Source organism: Meleagris gallopavo, chromosome 6 (assembly GCF_905368555.1).
Source record: "Meleagris gallopavo chromosome 6, MGAL_WU_HG_1.1, whole genome shotgun sequence".
NCBI lineage: Eukaryota > Metazoa > Chordata > Aves > Galliformes > Phasianidae > Meleagris > Meleagris gallopavo.
Genome location: NC_139409.1, coordinates 24,426,785 through 24,446,138, shown reverse-complemented (window position 1 = coordinate 24,446,138; position 19,354 = coordinate 24,426,785). Strand labels below are relative to the sequence as shown.

The 19,354-nt window shown below is 41.1% G+C and overlaps 1 protein-coding gene across 2 annotated transcripts; it reads left to right on the top strand.

The window, feature by feature from the left end:
• Positions 1–634: 634 nt before the first annotated feature.
• ASNS (asparagine synthetase (glutamine-hydrolyzing)) lies at positions 635–14,493 on the top strand. Of its 2 annotated transcripts, none has more exons than XM_085227487.1 (12): positions 635–791; positions 1,925–2,192; positions 3,586–3,823; positions 4,475–4,660; positions 4,771–4,872; positions 6,785–6,912; positions 7,670–7,796; positions 9,468–9,574; positions 10,101–10,201; positions 11,138–11,219; positions 11,465–11,620; positions 13,093–14,493. In XM_085227487.1, the coding sequence occupies exons 2-12, from the start codon at positions 1,944–1,946 to the stop codon at positions 13,300–13,302; spliced, it is 1,686 nt and encodes a 561-aa protein (XP_085083613.1). In that variant the 5' UTR covers positions 635–791; positions 1,925–1,943; the 3' UTR covers positions 13,303–14,493. The 2 variants fall into 2 exon arrangements, with proteins under 2 accessions (XP_085083613.1, XP_085083614.1); XM_085227488.1 differs by lacking the exon at positions 635–791 and adding an exon at positions 834–949.
• Positions 14,494–19,354: the final 4,861 nt, after the last annotated feature.

Genomic DNA, 19,354 nt, shown 5'->3' with positions numbered 1-19,354 from the left:
CTGACCATATCCCTCAGTGCCACATCTTAACGTTTCTTGAGCATCTCCGGGGATGGCGATGCCACCACCTCCCTGGTTAGTCTGTGCCAGTGCCTCACTGCTCTTTCTGAGATTTTTTTTCCTCATACTCAGCCCGAACCTCCCCTGCCACAACATAAGGCCATTCCCTCTCATCCTACCACTGTTACCTGGGAGGCTGACCTGCCACAGCCTCCTTTCAGGCACTTGTATACAGTGACGAGATCTCCCCTGAGCCTCCTTTTCTTCAGACTGAGCAACCCCAGCTCCCTCAGCCGCTCCCCATCAGATTTGTGCTCCAGACCCCTCACAGCTCCACTGCCCTTCCCTGAACACATTCCAGGACCTGCATGTCTTTCTTGCACTGAGGGGCCCCCAACCGAACACAACAAGGCAGCCCCGTGGATGAGTTCTGATGGCTACAGATCACCCTTAAAGACCACCCCGCGAACCTAAGCTTCGAGTCCCACATCGCCTAGCGGCTCGTGTTTTTCTTTAAAACACTCCGATAGGGCTGGCGCGCTCCAGACCCCTGGCCCTAAGGGGCAGCCCTCAACTTGAGGCAGCCACAACGAGCCAGCCTCGGCCTGCCCGCGCCAGGGGCGGGCTCCGTATGATGAAACCTGCCCGCGGCTTTCAGCAGGCGGCAGGGGAGGAGCTCGGCTACCTCACGCTGTCAGGCAGCGGACACGGCCCCGGCCCCGGCCCCGGCCGCTTCTTTCTCTGCTCGGCGCATCGTGGACGGCAGCATTCCCTGCAAGCGGCCGGCACGGGTAGGAGCCCGGGCGGGCGTGGGACGCGGCGGGCTGCAGGGCCTCCCCACCGCTCCTTCCGGGCCATCGCCAGCTGCCGTTCCTCGGCCGGGCGGGGGCTGCACGAGGCCGCGGAGGAAGGGGCGGCCGAGGCCCGCTGCCTGGGAGGGGAACTCGAGGTACTGGTGTGCTGGGCGGTCGGCTGCGACCGCCTGCGGCGGGCTGAGGGGCGGGCTGTCGCGTGTTTCTCGCCGTTTGGCTCTACGGAAGAGCAGAAGACCCTGGGGGGAGGGGCAACCCGATACACGGCGTGGGGGAGGGAGGTACCGCTTATTTCCCTGCTGCTGCCTGCTCCCACCTGCTCTGGTCCGACCGGTGGGTTGGAGGTGATAGGCGAGCCTTCTGAAAGCGCTTGGTAGGGTTGAACGCCCATCTCTTCTCTGCTGCTTGCAGCAGCGCTCCTGGTAGGGTTCGGCCGTCCTACGACTTCCCCGTGCCTTCCCAGCGCGCCGACACCCTGTTCCCTGCATGGCTCAGCGCCCTGCCCGGACAGCGGCAATGGGGCTGGGGAGGGACGCTCGCGTGCCCCCAGGAAGGGCTGGCTCTGCACGGTGCCGCTGGCCGAGAGTATGGAAAAGTTGATTTCCCAGGTAGCATAACTGAACAAACAGGCAGTCTGTACCTAAATACAAGGAGAGGTGCTGGGATTAGCTCTGTTCCTAACCATGAAGCTGCCCTCGTGCCTTGGTACCTTTGGTGTCAGAAGAACAGCTCTCATGTGAAAGAATGGAAAGCATCTGTTGGTGTGATGTTACTTCAGCAGATCTTACCTGATACCCCGCTTGGTGCTGTATGAAATACGACCTGAGGATAAGTTTAAACTGAATTTCTTGAGCTGGACAAAGGTTGCTTATCATATCTGCATGCTGTGTTTTATCTTGTGTTAATAAGGTCTGCTACTCTCTTCATCAGTTATCTTTATGATCCAGCAATTGACACCGTGCTTTTTTTTATTTATCAACATGTTGTATCCATGCTTTCCAGTTGTTGTGTCCCGCATATAGGTCAGGTAACTGATTGGACTTCGTGATCTATAAGGTTTCCTTCAACCAAGGTGATTCTGTGTTCTTACTGAATGTGTTTTCCACTTCTAGGTAACTCGGCAGCTTCACAATGTGCGGTATCTGGGCCTTGTTTGGAAGCGATGAATGCCTTTCTGTGCAGTGTCTGAGTGCCATGAAGATAGCACATAGAGGTCCTGATGCATTTCGTTTTGAGAATGTCAATGGATTCACCAACTGTTGTTTTGGTTTCCACCGCCTTGCGGTTGTTGACCAGCTGTATGGCATGCAGCCGATCCGGGTGAAGAAGTTCCCTTATCTGTGGCTGTGTTACAATGGAGAAATCTACAATTTCAAACAGGTAAGAGTATGGTTCGTGTATCCTGAGCTCAAATATCATTGAGTCAGTGGGACTCCACACAGGTTTGCCCAAAATCGTATCCTGTGCCTGAGAGCATTCTGCATATGGTCTGTATATTGCTGCTGAACTTTGTGTGCCAGTGCTGAGATGTGTTGCTTGTAAAGGTAAGTGATTCAGATAATCCAAAATTAGACTATCAGGCAGCTTGCAGTTTTTGACTGATTCTGAATCATGCTGCAACTAAATGCTCAAAATGGATCAGAAATTGAGCATGGTAGTATCAGAAATATATGAATAATCTGAAGTATCTTACATTTCTATCACATAGCAGTTTTGAAGTCAGCCTACTGTCAGCGATGTCATTGGGAATTTGGCTAAATAGGAAGGGGACTAACATTTCAGCTATTAAGTATCTGGCTTTTTGAAAGATAGGATGTACATACACCAGGGCAAAGTGTATGTAAAGGGTATTGTATCAGCAGACTAATATTAATTTTGTTTTGCACTGTGTTTTTTTCTGTTGCTGGAAGGACTGGGAATCACTCTCAGTTCATGTCACACTGAAACCTAAGGGAAATGTAATTATGTAAAACTTGATGTTCTGTCAGCAGGAACTTGTTTGGTTGTTTTCCCTACCTTGGTTAAGGGCCTTCTTTTTTTATAAAGAATCCTTTTTTTTTTTCTTTTTTTTTCTTTCTTTTTTTTTACCTATGAAAGAATCGTTGGTGAAACAGCCATCTTATTTAGGGCAATGCCTTAGTTATTTTAATATTTAATCAGTTTGAGCCAAATCTTTGTCTCATGAATAACAACTAAAACAAAGAACTTAAAATGCAAAAGCATTGATTATATGGGGCTTCTTCACTTTCAAGTGTTTTACTGAAACTTCCACTATCCTCCATCTTTCCCCTAGGTGTCCAGAAATTGTTGAAAAGCCTCTAGAAGCAGCACCAGAAGAACATTAATTATGCTTGATCTTAATGCAGTTGTCTTTTGTTTCTGGTCCTATTTTGAGTGCGATTTTTAGAACCAGTGCCTACCTCTTTCTGTCTTTTCTTTGTGGAAGATGTGCTTCTTAAAGCCAGGGTTGTGTATCTGCAATTTTATTTCTGCTAACAGAAGTGCTTCCCTGAAAATAGGCTGTAATGCGCATTGCTTGAGTTTGCAGAATTAATCTGTGTTGGCTCTGAGATGATCCTGGATAATATTTTGAGTACATAAGTGTAATTTCCTTCTTTGGTGGAAATGTTTGTGAAACTTTGTGCTCTATTTTACAAACGAAAAACTTTTGTTTTCTTTAGTAAATTTTCTTTATGGTTGTTTTTTGTTTTTTTTTTTTCTTTGATTGTTAATCAGTATTTGCAACTGTTCGTTTGTGTGTTTCTTTTCTTAGTTGCAGAAGCAGTTTGGATTTGAGTATCAAACACTGGTGGATGGTGAGGTTATCCTTCATCTGTACAACAGAGGAGGGATAGAACAAACAGCATCCATGCTGGATGGTGTATTTGCTTTCATCCTTCTGGACACAGCGAACAGAAAAGTGTTTCTTGCAAGAGACACGTATGGAGTCAGACCACTGTTTAAGGTGCTGACTGATGATGGATTTTTGGGTGTCTGTTCTGAGGCAAAAGGTAAAACAGTAGTATTGAGCATCTAGTATTAAGTATTGTTATTGGAGGCACACTTCCTTAGCCTCTTCTAAGTGTGAAGAGAAAGTGAACAGTTAGTTCAGTAGTAAGAAGTAATATTTAGTAGTATGAAGTCTGTGCATCATTTAAAAAACAAACAAAAAACCCAGAAAAAAACAGACACTAACTTTTGAAAATGTTTAATTGTCCTTAAAATTCCTAAAATAACTTTGATTTTATAGTTTTTTGTGTTCTATTACAGTATTAATATTGAGCCCAAGATGTTTAAGTTACCTGAAGTTGAATTAGGCTAGATTTATGCTTCAGTAAATTATGTTAGAATGTATTCCTGCAATCCAATGGGAAATAATGCCACTAGAACTTAGAATCTGTAAAGGCCAAGAATTGTAAAACCCTACTGAAATTTTCTGTAGCTTTGGATAATTTTTTAATGGATGTGCGAATTTTATATGGTGAGGCTTTTTTTCCTTTGTTATGACACTTTCAGTATAATTTATCTATTTCTTTGTAAGTAACTCTCTCTAGTGTCAACACTTGCAAAAACAAATCTTAAGTTGAGTGAGGTATACCTTACATAATCCAGGTTAAACTATCTCTATATTTTATTTTGTTTTCCTCCTGTTTTATTTATAGGACTTATCAACTTAAAGCTTTCAACATCCTTATTTCCTAAAGTGGAACCATTTCTTCCTGGTCATTATGAAGTGCTGGATTTGAAGCCCTCTGGCAAGGTTGCATCAGTGGAAATAGTAAAGTTTCATAGTTATAAAGATGAACCACTCCATGCTGCTTGTGATACAGTGGAAAATCTGCCTTCAGGTAGTACAGCAAAGCATTTCCTATTAATTCTGATTAAAAAGTGTGAATAAAATCATAATCTTTATGAAACTATGCTTTTCTTTTGGTTTTCTCTTCTTTCTCCTGGTCAGGCTTTGACCTTGAAACAGTGAAGAGCAACATCCGTGTTCTGTTTGAAAATGCTGTTAGAAAGCGTTTGATGGCTCACAGAAGGATTGGTTGTCTTTTGTCAGGTAAATAGCACAAATTGCAATGATTCCGTGTCTTTTCTCATTTCCCAGCTGTCATCGATCAGTTAGAAGAAAAAAATACTGACTGTTCTGCTGTGATACGCCTCAAGTGATCTAAATCTTCCATTCTTAGTTACAGAGACCTTAATGGTCTGTGATGAAGTTTCCTAGTTTACAGATATCTTGAAAGTCGTGTGCTTGTGAAGTTTATTCTAGGCTGGGATGTTGTCTTATTGAGGAAATAACCATTTTTAACTAAGAAGAGAAAAAGATAGTTTTATTGAAGAATCACCAAATCTGAAACATAGAGGACTGTTTCAGAAAGAAATGGGATTGAAATTCTTACTTGTCATATTCTTTGCCTTAGCCTACATCCCAGACTGCCCTTTGTTTACCAAATTACAGGGGAACTTCTGGACCAAAATTATTTAGTACACTCTCTTTCAGGTGAGGTAGTAGCTTGTGGTACAAGAAGTTGTTCTCTGACTTAGCTGATCAGAGTGATGTGGTGGTTCAGACTTGCAAAGGTAAGGCTTTGTAGCCGTGGGACTGACATTCACTGTGTTTTTGTAGCACTTTCTACTTCTGGGTAGAGTTCTGGTAACACTGTTTATTCATGCACTGAACATAAGCAGTTACACTCATTTTTCACCTATCCTAGTGAGTGTGCATCAGAATGAGAGAGAACTGACAGGTGATACTGTTGGAGTATTTCTTTACTGTGACATGATAAAAAGGAGGGATGTAAATGAAACATGGAGACATGTAGAGCTGGAGTATCTCAGCCTCAATAAATATCTGAGATTTGTTTTTGAAACGGACTTCTCAAATTAGAGGACAGTTGACTCCTCAGATCCACATCTACACTGCATATCAGTGGCAAAACTCAAGTCCTGGACTGATAAGATACCAGAGTATCTCCATGCTTCACAATTTTACCTGGAGCATCACAGATAGAGTTGCTTGCTCTTCCAATCACAAAGGGATTGGAACTTGGCTTCACTGTGAAAACACAGATGTTCATTTCCCTGATTTTTCAGTCTCAAGCACTCGGTTTCATTTCTGTGCTCTCTGTCTTTCCTCTCACTTTGCTTGTAATTCATGTATTTCTAAAGGGAAATTTTTGTCAGGGTCCCACAGATGACAATCAGAGCGGGAATGTTAGCTGAAAAACTAGGTACAAAGTGTAGGAAACAAGCAGAAGGCCATATTGTTCTCTGCTAGAACTGCAGACGAGTATGGGGCTGTGCTTTGCTCAATACTTAAAAGGGAGAGCAACAAGTAGAAGTAGACAAAGAGCAGTAGAACTAGCTAGTCAGAGTAAAATAGAAGAGCCTTAGGATGTCTCTTGGTATTTTGTTGTTTGTTTGTTTTTCGAACTGTTCAAATTCTTCTATACTCCTCTAGGGGAAAAAGTAAGGGAGGAAAAAGAAAGAATGCTGCTAGTGAGCCTTTTCACTCTGAAGTAGTTTCAAAAATGAATTTCACTCAAAATGTTAAGCATGCTTTTGAAAAAATGATCAGGGAAACATGGAATTCTTACACTAACCATTCTGTTGTAGGTCAAACAAAATGTTTTTGCTTTGTTTTGGTTTATTCAAACAGCAAATCAAAATTTTTTTTTTCCTTAGTTTTTTTAGTAAAGTAACATATGTAGAAGATGATGGAGAGCAGTTTTGAAATGAAGAGTGGACCCTAGTGTAGCAAGGTTGAGAAGGTGCATCTCTAGTGGTACAGTGTTAAGCAGAGGTAAATCTGCAGTTTTACAGACGTGCTTTAGATTCACTTTGCTTAAAAATGAAACCTGCATGTGAAATTCTGCTATCTAGAGTTAGTGCCTTTAGAGGGAAATAAAAAACAGTCAGTCATCTAACCAAATAATTTGGCATTTTGTTGTTTGTTTTGTTTTTAAAAGGGGGCTTAGATTCCAGCTTGGTTGCAGCTGTTCTTCTGAAACTGATGAAAGAAATGAACATAAAATATCCACTACAAACCTTTGCAATTGGGATGGAAAACAGTCCTGATTTACTGGCTGCCAGAAAGGTATAATAAATATTGTTTCCAGGTTGTTCTGGGTTGTTGAGTATTAGGGACAGTGCATATTAATTGTGCAGACTTCATGATACGATATTGATTGTGGTACTGATTAAAATGTGAAGATGTAAATCAGTTTGCTGTGAATCATTTAGTACAACATTTGCTGTTTAATTAATTGCTCAACAAGAGGATTTGAGCCATAACTATTTTCCCTTCATTTTTTGGAAGACTTTTTTGTGATGGGCTATTACTTTATTGTTACTAAAGGAAACAGTACCTCAGAATGGTCTCAGTTTTACTACTCTTAAAACCTCTGAGTTTTATGGTCACTCACCGTGCTATTGTTCCTCTGCTAATGGTATTTGTATGCAAGTTAAACACTTCAAGTTCATTGTCAGCATCTTGAATTAAGAGCCATGTACAAATGGTTGGGTATCTGAGGTTCCCTTTGGGTATCCAGCTGTCATAACTTTTGAGCTGTCTTTTCTCTTCTGAGTAAATTCCAGAGTGTTTAAATCCTCTGCAGATTCTGTTAGGCTTTGGGCAAGCAGATGGATGTTCTGCAGTCAGAATTGAGCACCGTGTAGTTGGGAAGTGCTCCCTTTGACAGAGTACCACTGCGAGTAGGAGTGACTGCTACGGCGTTGTGTTTTCTTGTCCTTAAGTCCTGTAATTCTCACTGTTTATAGCGAAAGGGAACTGGTGATTCCAGAGAGCGTGTTTAAAAATGTTTTAATATGTTATTGTGACTTCTTACCAACAGGTGGCAGCGCATATAGGCAGCGAACACCATGAAGTAATATTTAATTCTGAAGAGGGAATTCAGGCAGTAGAGGAGGTTATCTTTTCTTTGGAAACCTACGATATAACAACAGTAAGAGCTTCAATTGGTAAGATTTTTAATAGCAGTACTCGCTTTGTATTGCTTTAATAACATTTTATACAAAACTCTGTTTTCGTCATTAACTGTTGTAGAATTTGGGAACAGAGACTCCTGGGTTCTTGCTCCCAACTCTCATCTGTGACATCGGATTGAAGCCAAACTGGTTATTAGTTTCAAAGTCATTGACTGTAAGATATTGTCGAAAGCTATTCCTGAAACTTTGCGATGAAAAAGGAACATAATATAAAAATAAATATTTGATCTATGGGTCTAGGTTTTCCATTCTGATAAGTATAAACCTTGGAAGAAGAGGGAAAACATACAGGTTATATGAGGCATAACCTATATTTGAGGAATAGTGTTTGAGGCATTGAATGTTACCATAGTGAAACAGTTATGGTTACCACATTTCTTGCATAATCTTAATACTAAAGTGAAGTATCTCTTATCACCCTCTAGTAATACGTGCACACTGAAGTCAGGTAGACTTCTCCTAATGTATGCTTGATTCTGAGAAATGGCAGAAGTCACCAGCAGGTCCATAAAAAAAGGTTACCAACATGATAAGAATGAAAAACCCTAATCTAGTGTGGCCTTCTGCCTAATGCGAGCTATGGCATTTTACCCAGTTACACTTACATCGGCCTATAGCTTTGTAAACAAGTTAATAAGCCAAAAAGATAAAACAGGTTTGAAAACTCAGGTCCTTGAGTGGAATTTTACATGAGGTAGGATTTTGCAGTGTGAAATACTGAAAATGTTCGTTTAAAAAATAAAGCGAACTTTTCATCTGCTATCCTTATTTTGTGATTATTTCCTGTTAAGAAATATAGTGAAATAGGTCCTTTTCTTTGAATCATAGAATCACTCAGGTTGGAAAAGGCCTTCAAGATCATAGAATCCAACCACAACCTACCCATACTACCCTAACTCTAACAACCCTCTGCTAAATCATGTCCCTGAACACCACATCCAAACATTTTTTAAACACATCCAGGGATGGTGACTCAACCACCTCCCTGGGGAGCCTATTCTAGTGCTTAACAACCCTTTCTGTAAAGAAGTGTTTCCTGATATCCAATCTAAACTTCCCCTGGCGCAACGTCAGGCCATTTCCCCTCATCCTGTTTAATACTTCTGTTACAAAAGCATATTTACAAAATATACATACAAAAGATTTAATGGGGGAAGGACATAACTCTGATTAATAAATACTTCTTTAAAAAAAATAAAAAAATAAAAAAGACCTTGTCTGGTTCAATCCACAGTGGCAGAGATAAGCAGCAACTTTTGCTGATATTTTTGTTCTCCAAAGCTAAAAGGTTTTTTCAGGACTCTGCTGAGATTAAACATGCTTCATTTCTAATCGAGTTAGAAGAAATTCTGTGTTTGTTCTCATGGGAATCTTCCAGCATTCCCAGGATGACTAACACATACATCTTGCATATTTTGAGTGCAAACTATAAGTTCACATTTTAGATGTATCTGCAGCATTTAGTTTGTGTGGCTGGTGATGGTTGGCTTTAAACAACAAGAAGGTGTAATGTTAGTGCATTGCAGTTCTCTGCTACAGAAGAAATTATTGCAGGCAAGAAACTTATAAGATACTAAATTAAAATTGTACCAACTGTGTATAACATATATAGCTGTATTTTAATAACTTTATACTTCTTTTAAGGTATGTATCTTGTCTCCAAATATATACGCAAGAAAACAGACAGTGTGGTCATTTTTTCGGGAGAAGGATCAGATGAGTTGACTCAGGGATATATATATTTCCATAAGGTAAGTATATTTCCAGCAGGCCCTTGGACTTCTTGTTCTCCCCTTAAACAGAGAATCTCTACTGAGATCTCAAGGTGTGAAGTTTGAGAATTGTCACAGCTGTATACTTGTTGAGACTTACTCCTGAGGTGGCATAAAATCCAAGGGATTCAATCTCTTGGAAAAATGACTTTTTCAAATTTACTCAGACTCTTATTTCTTGTGTGTATTCTTTGCTAGTTCTGAGATCGTGTGAGTCCTACTTAAGCTCTTGAAAATGAATATGATTAAAATTAGGAGTTCTGTATGCTTCCACTTTATAATGATGTATTTGCAAAGGCAGGCATTGGTCTTACACCTTGTTTTGTACTTGAGGAGAGATTGCTTATTTCCATAAATAGGTATCTGGGAATCTTAGCATGCAAGTTGACAAGTTTTTGTCAGCTGTCACAGACTTGCTTGGTACATGCAAATGTAGGACAGTGAGTAATGGTTCCCTTACTGCAGCTTTATCAGATCTGCATGCTACATACACATCTGGTTACAGGCACCATCTCCTGAAGAGGCTGCAGAAGAGAGTGAGAGGCTTCTGAAGGAGCTCTACCTGTTTGATGTACTTCGTGCAGACAGAACTACTGCAGCACATGGGTAAGGTGTGGTCTCTGGATGCTGGACGTTGAAGAGCTTAACAAGATGATAAAAGTTCCTTTGCCATTGAGAAGACTGTAACAGTTGTTCACTTGTTGCTGCTTGAACTACTGAATGGTTTAGAATATTGTGACACATGATAACTTCATTATTGTCTGGATCTAAACTGCTCTGAGAAGAACATCAGTCGTAAGAGCAGTAGTAACAAACTGGATGCAGTCCATACTCTGCTTGAACTCTGTATCTAGTATAGCATCTCCATTTGCCTTTGAAGTTGGGAAGCTTTCGAGTGTCCTTAAAAGCCATGTCATCTATAAGAGAATGTGAGCAGGAGGACTTTGTATTTGCATGTCTGCTACTGACATATCCTGCGTATGCTACAGGATAAGTAGGCAACAGCTGAATGGTGTCTACATAGGCTCTCTTTCAGTGTTTTCTGAAAATATGAACAAATGTGGATTTCAGAAATAACAGTAGAAATCTTTGCTTGATTCTGTGACATCTTTACAAATACTGATGCAAATCCCAGTCAGCAGTTTGCAGGTTCTTGGTAGTTCTCTGGAGGCAAACAGATTTTTCAATGTATTTTTGTTTATGTGAAACAACAGATGTTGCAAATCCTGCAGGATTGTAGTTTGTAAATGCATTGTACCAGAAGCTGTCCGGCAGATGGCATCATAAATCATCTGAAATCTGTAGTTAATCCATTCAGACAATAAACTTAACTCTCTAAATTGATGAATTAAATGGAGTTAGTCATGAATTAGTCATGAGTTAGTCATGAATACATGTGAAATTTCTCCCAAGTAAAAGCAGAAAATCTTGTGCTGATGTGAAAGACAGGAAATACAAGGACAGTTTAACTGTTAAGGATTTTATAAGTATCTCGTGTGTTGGATTAATTCAGTATCTCTTCTGTTTTTTGTCCCCAATTAGTCTTGAGCTAAGAGTCCCATTTCTGGATCATCGCTTTACTTCTTACTATTTATCTCTACCAGCAGAACTGCGAATCCCAAAGGTGTGTACAACTAGGGTTGAACCCAAATGCAGACTTACAAATCAACAGCTATGTGTTCTAAGCATGATTGAATTGCCGAATTCCATGTGACCAAATATGATTTTAAATATTTTGCTGGAATATCGGGCTACTGGGTACTCATTTCTGGCCAGATCTTTTGAAAATAAATATTTCTTAGTCAAGTATTTAAATCTTTGTACTGCAGTTCCTGAAACTCATGGCATTGTTTGTTGTTCTGTAAATAGAATGGAATCGAGAAATACCTTTTAAGACAGTCCTTTGAAGATTCTAACTTGCTTCCCAAAGAAATACTTTGGAGACCCAAAGAAGCTTTCAGTGATGGTATAGCATCAGTAAAGAAATCCTGGTTTTCTATTCTTCAAGACTATATTGATCAACAGGTATAGTACCATAGTATTTGGGGTTTTTCTCTTTCACATTTAGTTATATTGAAATATTACTGCCAGAGAGGAAACAGATCATATTCTTAGTTGGGAGAATAAATCTGGATGTGATAATAACTTGAGTTTCATGATGGAGGAGCAAGAAAAGTTTTAATCAGCAGCCTTCCAAGTTCATAGAATTGTAGAATGGCCTGGGTTGGAAGGGACCTTAAAAATTATCTAGTTCCAACCCCGCTGCTGTGGGCAGAGTTGCTTCTCACTAGGTTAGGCTGCCCAGGGCCCCATCCAGCTTGCCCTTAAATGCCTTCAGAGATGGGGCTGGAGTGGGAGTTGCTTAAAGACATTTGAAATCATAGGTACAAAGAAATGTTAGAGTCTGGCAGAAATGACTGTAAGGAAATGAGCATCATTTAAGTATCTGGATTGCAAATTAGATTCTGTGTTGGCAAACACAATTTCTGGGCTATAAGTAAAGCAGCTACTTCAGTTGAAAACACTTGCATGAACTTACTCTGCAGTGGAGTAACAGTATAATTACTCTAATATCCTTTCTTGTTCATTTCATTTGTTTTTTTGTAGTTATGCCCACCTGAGCCCTTTTGCTTTTTAATGCCTCTCTTTGCACCAATGATCACTGAAGACTTGCAGCATTTTGGCTTCAGACAAAGGATAGTCTCTGGTGCATAGAGGTAGTTAATCACTGAGAAGAAGGATTAACAACTCATTTTATACCAGAGCTCTGTTACACAGAAATATGTGTAGTTGGGCTTATGGACGGGCACTTGTCTGTCTTACTACCAACTGTGTGTGTCCTTCTCTACTTTATCTACAGGCAAGAAAGTAGTTCTTAGTGTTGTGCTGTCTCTACTGAGCCAGTATTGGTGTAGTAGGGGCAATTTTATTTCATGGCTGTGGGGAATTACACAGCATGTTGAGGGGAAGCTGCTTTAGAAATTGTCAACTGGTGCAAGTTTTCTTCCTTCCTTTCTTAGCCACATCAGCAGCTGCAAGTGTCTTCTGCCTCTGCATCCCGGGTCTTCTGATGCTAAGAGCCTAGTTATACAAGCAGAGTGAAGAGCTCATTATGAGCAGAAAAGAATAGGATGCCATTTACATGGAAGAAGTCTGCTTCAAGTTGTGCCATTGATTCACAGCGAAGAAAAGGATAAGAAAAAAGGGTTTTCTTGATCTTAATAACAAAGGGATATTACATGTAATCTCATGTAATACAGAGAGAAACATAAAGAGCACTGGACATGTGGTTACGTATCCATAAAGATAGAAAGGAGCCTGTGACAAAAATTCACCTGTGAGAAATCTCTACCTGCCTTTAGAATAGGTTTAAAGGTTTTTAAAAACTTAGAGGCCACTTGTGGTGAATTCTCATGTCTGACTTTGAGCAAATTGGCTTGCATAAATTAGAAAGTAGCTTAATGTGCTTTCTAATGTGGGTTCTGCTGTTTCTACAGGTTGATGACCTTCTACTGGAAAAGGCAGCGGAGAAATATCCTTTCAATCCTCCTAGAACAAAAGAAAGTTACTACTACCGTCAGATCTTTGAGAAGCACTACCCAGGGCGAAGCAACTGGCTGCCCCACTACTGGATGCCAAGATGGGTTAAAGCAACTGATCCTTCAGCTCGCACACTGAAACATTACAAGTCAGCTACTCAAGAGTAGCTGTTGATAGAATCAACCCTAAATGCAAGTGCTGCAAGCAATTTGCACGTGCTCTCCTTTAAAAGAAAAAATAAATATGCAAACCTAAAGTTTAAGTGGTCTTTGGGATAGATTTTGAAAATGCTATTGAAAATAAGAGCTTTCTGTAGTTATCCTATTACAGAATTCATCCTGCTGTACCAAAATTTTGAAATTCATGGGAAAATACTTTATAGAAAACTTTGGTTCCTTATGTGATGGTCTCAAATGTATTGATTTGCCTGGCAGTCATTTAACGTGTTTTATTGTGAACTCTGCACTGAGGAATCAAGGCAAAGTGATGCAAACTGTTGTGTGTCCTCTGAGAATAAGGCAAGTTCACTTGAGCTGGTTAGTGATTTGTATGCCTCAGTGTGGGTTTGGATATATTACTCTGTTCTGAATGTCTTTCAAGTAATTCATGAGAACTTTGGTCTAGTTTTGAAAAGAATACATAGCTATGCAGAGGTGCTTACTAGAGTTGATAATGGTGGTGGTGCTGGATCATACTTAAATGAAACCAATGGGAATCTTCCTTGTTACCATAAAGCCACAAGTTGTCCCTTTTGAATCTTTTAAATATACCACCTGTCTAAAGTTAGCTATGACTATTATCAAAGAGAAGCTGAGTTATGTCTTCGTTTCTAACTCAGGGGCTTCAATTTTTAAATGTATTTATTATTCTTGAAAATAGAGCGTTAACGGGGTCATTTGTGTCAGTCGAATGGAAGTTACATGACTAAGTATTTCAAGCATTTTTTCACTTATGGAAGACGGAAAGGTAGACTGTTGCCACTCAGCTGCATGTGATCGACTGCGTGGTGAGCCAGCCCTCTTAGCCATAGATTGTTGTTAGACAAAGCACCTTCAAAGACAATGGGATTAGGGACCTTGCTTAAGAAAATGGAAAAAGAAAAGAAAAACGATTTCATTAAGCATAAGAATTTTTAATGCTCTACCAAAAAAAAAAAAAAAAAAGTTTTGTTTTGTTTTTTTTTTTACCCGGGACAAATTTTTAATAATTGTGTAAAGGTAACTTGAAACAAAACTATGAGCGCTGCAGAGTGACTTGACTACCATCGTGCTAGACAGTAGTCTAGTTTAACATCTCTTTTGACAGGGAAACCAAAGCCATAAGCAGTTCTGGTATTAAAAAAAAATTTCATAAGGTGATGGATTGTCTGTTCATTACTTTTTTCACCCCTCCTAATCCACTGAATCTCTTTGAATTTCTGAATTTGTCTATTTGAACCAGAAATCTCTCAGTACTGTGGAGCTCAGGAACTGTCCAGCTTTACTAGTAGTGGCCATATTTTGCCTTGCACTACTTGTTAGTTATCAACATGCCATTGAGTAAGATAATATGTTCCTGCAGACCTATTTACATAAGGGTCATATGTTTGGCTTTTTTTTTTTTTTTTTTTTTTTTTTTTAAGCAATAGAGTATATTTTGACTTGGGCAAGGAGTATAGAGTATATTGATTGGTTTCTGCTGTGTAAAGATAAGATCTGTTACTGTGAACTTTCCAATGCTCAGATGGTATGAAAATGCCTGCAGTAAAAAAATAGGTGCAGCACATGTTCTGTTATCACTCTGATGCACATTCTGCTGCAATGTTGTTCACTTGTGAGATAAGGAAGAGCAACAAGCAGGTGGTAGGCTGTAGGAGGGATAAGTAGTCTTGTGGAAGAGTCAGATATTTAAGAAAGTCTACTATAATTCTTTTTAATTCATAGTACATTGGGCATTTACTTAGTGAGGCAAGATCCTATACTGGTGATCCTAATTATTATAGCTATTTTCTGGAGTCCTGAGGAGGAAGGCCTTGTTTGCTTGCCTTATTCTCATTAAGGGCATATATGTTTGGGGTCTCAGGAGTAAAAATCTATTAATTCATTCCCCATATATAGGCATGAATTCCACAGCCTTTATGACTTTTGTGAAGCCATGTAGGTTTTTGGGTAGGTTGTTTGGTTTTTTTTCTGATTTAAGACAACAGCCACGGGCGGCTGGCCGGCTGGCTTAAGATGGACTTGTAGCGTGGAGGGTGGGATGGAGCTCCAGTGTGCAACACCCTTCTTAATGGTCTTCATAGAATCATAAAACAGCCTGGGCTGAAAAGGACCTCAAAGATCATTGAGTTTCAACCCCCTGCTGTGTGCATGGTCACCAGCCACCAGGCCAGGCTGCCCAGAGCCACATCCAGCCTGGCCTTGAATGCATCCAGGGATGGGGCATCCACAGCCTCCTTGGGCAACCTGTTCCAGTGCGTCACCGCACTCTGTGTGGAAAAACTTCCTCCTAATATCTGACCTCAACCTCTCCTGTCTCAGTTTAAAATCATTCTCCCTTGTCCTATCACTATCCACCCTCATAAACAGCCGTTCCCCTCCTGTTTATATGCTCCCTTCTAGTAGTGGAAGGCCACAAGGAGGTCTCCCCGGAGCTTTCTCTTCTCCAAAAAGTTTTACTTTTTGTCTTTCTGCGCTCACCTCCTTTTCTTTCTACATTTAATCTGGGGGAAGAAATAACCAGGACTATGTTCACACATGATCAATTATTATAGCCGATTATGTATCAGCAGCAAGGGCCCACTTTTCTCTCTATGAAGAAGCCTGTGTCTGGGCAGGGCTGTGCTGCAGGGCAGGCAGAATTCCTTCTCGGGCTTCCCGGCCGGCAGAGGGCAGCCGCTGGCAGCCCGGCGCTGCGAGCAGCCCGCTCGTGAGCCTGGGAGCCGCTTTCCTCCCGTTCCGCTTTGTGTCCGGAGCTCGGTTTTTCGCATGCGCTTGTTGATGGGATTTTTTTATTAAGCGTTAGATTAGAATAGGAGCAAAGATAATAGAAAGGAAAGGTTTAATTAATCTTGCTCGCGAGATATCGCGCAGATCTTATTATGCTGGTGCTGCAGGTGAGAAGGCAGCTCAGAGCTAAATGCACTGAGTGCATTCATTATTGCATTTGAAAGTCATTTAAAACCAGTTATTATATTACAACTCAGAAGTGTGAGTTGAAACAGGTATATAATGCTAGTTCTAAGGAATGTGTAAGGTAGCACTGGGCTGGGGAATGGTTTTATTCTGAGGTCTACTCCTCCATCCCATTCTTGTGATTGGTTAATATGAGGAGCATAGGCGTTCATGCAGTGCGTGACCCTCTGTGTGCCCATGAGTCCTGCTAAGAAGCTGGCTGCAAAAAGAGCCTCCATTTCTGCTACTTCCAAGGCTATCAGTAGTCATCTATATTAATAAACGGTGTTACTTAACATCTCTCGCCACCACTCTTGAAGACTGCTCTTAACACCTGGGGCAAAACATATATTAATACAAATTGCTTTTGATTAAAACCATTATTATTTTAGCACAAAAAGGAGGGGGGTAGTGATACAAATTATTGGCTGACTGACGGCTTGCTAATAATAGCTTAAAAATGCAAATAGAACCATTATCCCAATTGATGCTAATTGGAACTCTTAAGGCAGCCTCTGAGGACAGGGCAGGAAGATGATGTGATTGTTTCCTCCAGCTTAAATCAGGTAGGTGAGGAAGCATAGGGGAGTTGCACAGTAAAGATGAACAGGTTGCTATTATGTGGGCAGATAATGGACTGCCCTCTGCAGATGTTCGGATTCCTTGTGATGTATTTCAGGAATGTGCTCTGAAGCTGTGAGTTCTATCTGTCCCCAGTTTCCAGTTTGGTGGTGCTGGTCCCACACAGCTCCTGCTCTGCCAGGGGCTGAGTCAGTGCCACCTGCAGGAATCCCAGCTTCGAGCACTCTGCCCTTCCTGGTCTTTTCTGAACTACAAAAATGATTTTTTCTTCACTACCTGCAGCTAAAAAGTCTGCTGACACAGAGGGACTCCACACAGAGCCGGTGTCTGGGAATTTAGAGCTTCATGGGCCATAAATCAGTATGAATTTTTAGTGCAGAATCTGTTCTAAGTGGTGGCAGAGTTGCCTATCTTGGCAGTGGATGAGTTACTCATGGAAAAGGTGCGTTACCAACTCAAAGGTCGTTGAGAAAAGAGATGTGTGCATTTTGGAGTGACACCCAACTCCATTTTCTGAAATAATGCCTCACATATCATTCTGTGAGGCACAGTGAGATGCTGCTATCAGCACAGGTTTTGAACTTCTGATTTTCTAAGGGGATGGGAAACTTGTGCTCAGCTCCAGCATAAACCTCCCCGATGAGCTGCAAAAAGCAATTCAGCACATCTCCCCTCTTTAGCAGAGCCATTTCATTTCTCTGCCTTCTGAAGATGCTGAGGAGGTAAGTACAGGAATGGCCAGCTGGGATCCAGGTTTTCTTCACTTCTGGCTGTGTGTGCTCCCTTTTATACAATGATCTTGGTTTGGAGTTTTCAGCAGGAAGGTGGAATTTTTGTTATTATTTTTTCTCCTCTGCAGAAGAAAAACATGGGGATCTAGAAACTTAAACATGTTTTTGGGGGGCAGGCAGTGAAGCAGGCTTCCTGCCCCTTTTGAGTGTAACTTTGCAGCATAGCCATGAGAGTGAGGCCATACTTTGATACTGTGTGCCAGGAGATGCTGCTGGACAGCTGTGTCCCTACTGAATGTTTGCTGCCCTTTGGGGCCTGGGCATCAGGAAGGTCATGTGGCTGAGAGGGTCATGCCATGGTGCCAGTGAGCCCAGGCAGAGCCACCAGCTCAGATCTGGCCAGGCCAGGGAAGATTGAAACACTGCCAGTAGCATTACTCATTTGAGTGAGGGCCTGTAGGACCTGGTCTGGGAGGAAGATAGTTTGAGTATACATGGGCAGTGTGAAGTTGTAAGGTGGATGTTATGAGGGCAAAAGTCAGAAGCTCATCTGAGTAGGTGAGGAGTAAGAAAGGGGATGGAGCCATACCTGTGCTCCCAGAAACCTAGAGCCTTCCACAGAGAGAAGCCACCAATGGTGGTGGTAGGTCTAGAGGTGTCTCTTTGGTGTTGTGGTTGGTTTTTTTTTTTGTCTCCCTGTATTTTCCAAATATTACTTGTGAAGGATGCCAGCCTACAGAAATTTTGTTCAAATCCCTCAGCATGATTTATTTATTTTTAAATCATATCTCCTTAACTGTTAAAGAATTAAATTATTTCAAAACAGCTCAGGGTGATTCATGTCGAGTTTTGCTCAGATACTTCTGCTGTGGTGTACAAGAGCACAAGCTGAAACAGCTGGAGCTGTCAGACAGCCCTCTTGTCATGTTTAAAATTAAGCACGGCTTACTGCCCCAGCTTGAAATAGCAAAAGAAGATAAATGCAGTGGCTGACTCTCTGTAGAAGTGTGTCCTCTGTATAAATGTCTTGCTGAAGTAGTCTATGAAAGAATCAGTTACCGTGGTGTATTTCCTTTTATCATGGTCAAAATCATATTTTTATTATTTTTGTCATTACTTTTTGTCCCAAATGTACCTGATATTTTTGGAAGTCTTTTGCTCCTTGGGATTGTGAAGACGTATTTGCATTTATTTCCTCTTCCTTTTGCTTAACGTTCTTCTCTTAGCACACCAATGACTGATTAGAGACTTTTATGAGATAATGAAACAATTTAAATATGCAAATACTTTCCAGTGATGACTTGGCTCTGTCACACTTCCTTGGAGGGAATGAAAGATGCTACATTATCCTGGTGGATATTTGCGGCCCTCTGGCTCCCAGCTGATTTCTCACTGCTAATTTTGAAATGCCAAAGAGCAGGTCTGCAGCTGGGATGGCAGGAAGCCTGGTGTCACAGTGAAACAAAACTTTCATCTTTCTTCAGACACAATACTTTACTACACATTATTTCGTAGAAAGTTGGTATTACAGGGACATCAGCGGTTTTTAACAACTGGCTAAGGAACAGGTGATGGGCACCCAGCACAGATTTAAGATAAATATTGTTATTATCAGGCTGCTGACAATAGAACAATATTTACATTTGGCCTTTGAGTTACTGTCTCACATCTGCTAAGTCCCAAGAGCCACAGAGCACATTCCAGGTGATGCCTGGCACATGGTGCCTACAGGACAAGAGATGGAGTGGTTTTGT

Coding starts and splice junctions, on each gene's coding strand:
- ASNS (XM_085227487.1), top strand. CDS start 1,944: ATGTGCGGTATCTGGGCCTTGTTTGGAAGCGATGAATGCCTTTCTGTG. Junction 4,873..6,784: donor GATTGGTTGTCTTTTGTCAG/GTAAATAGCACA, acceptor TGTTTTTAAAAG/GGGGCTTAGATTCCAGCTTG. Junction 11,220..11,464: donor CAGAACTGCGAATCCCAAAG/GTGTGTACAACT, acceptor TTCTGTAAATAG/AATGGAATCGAGAAATACCT.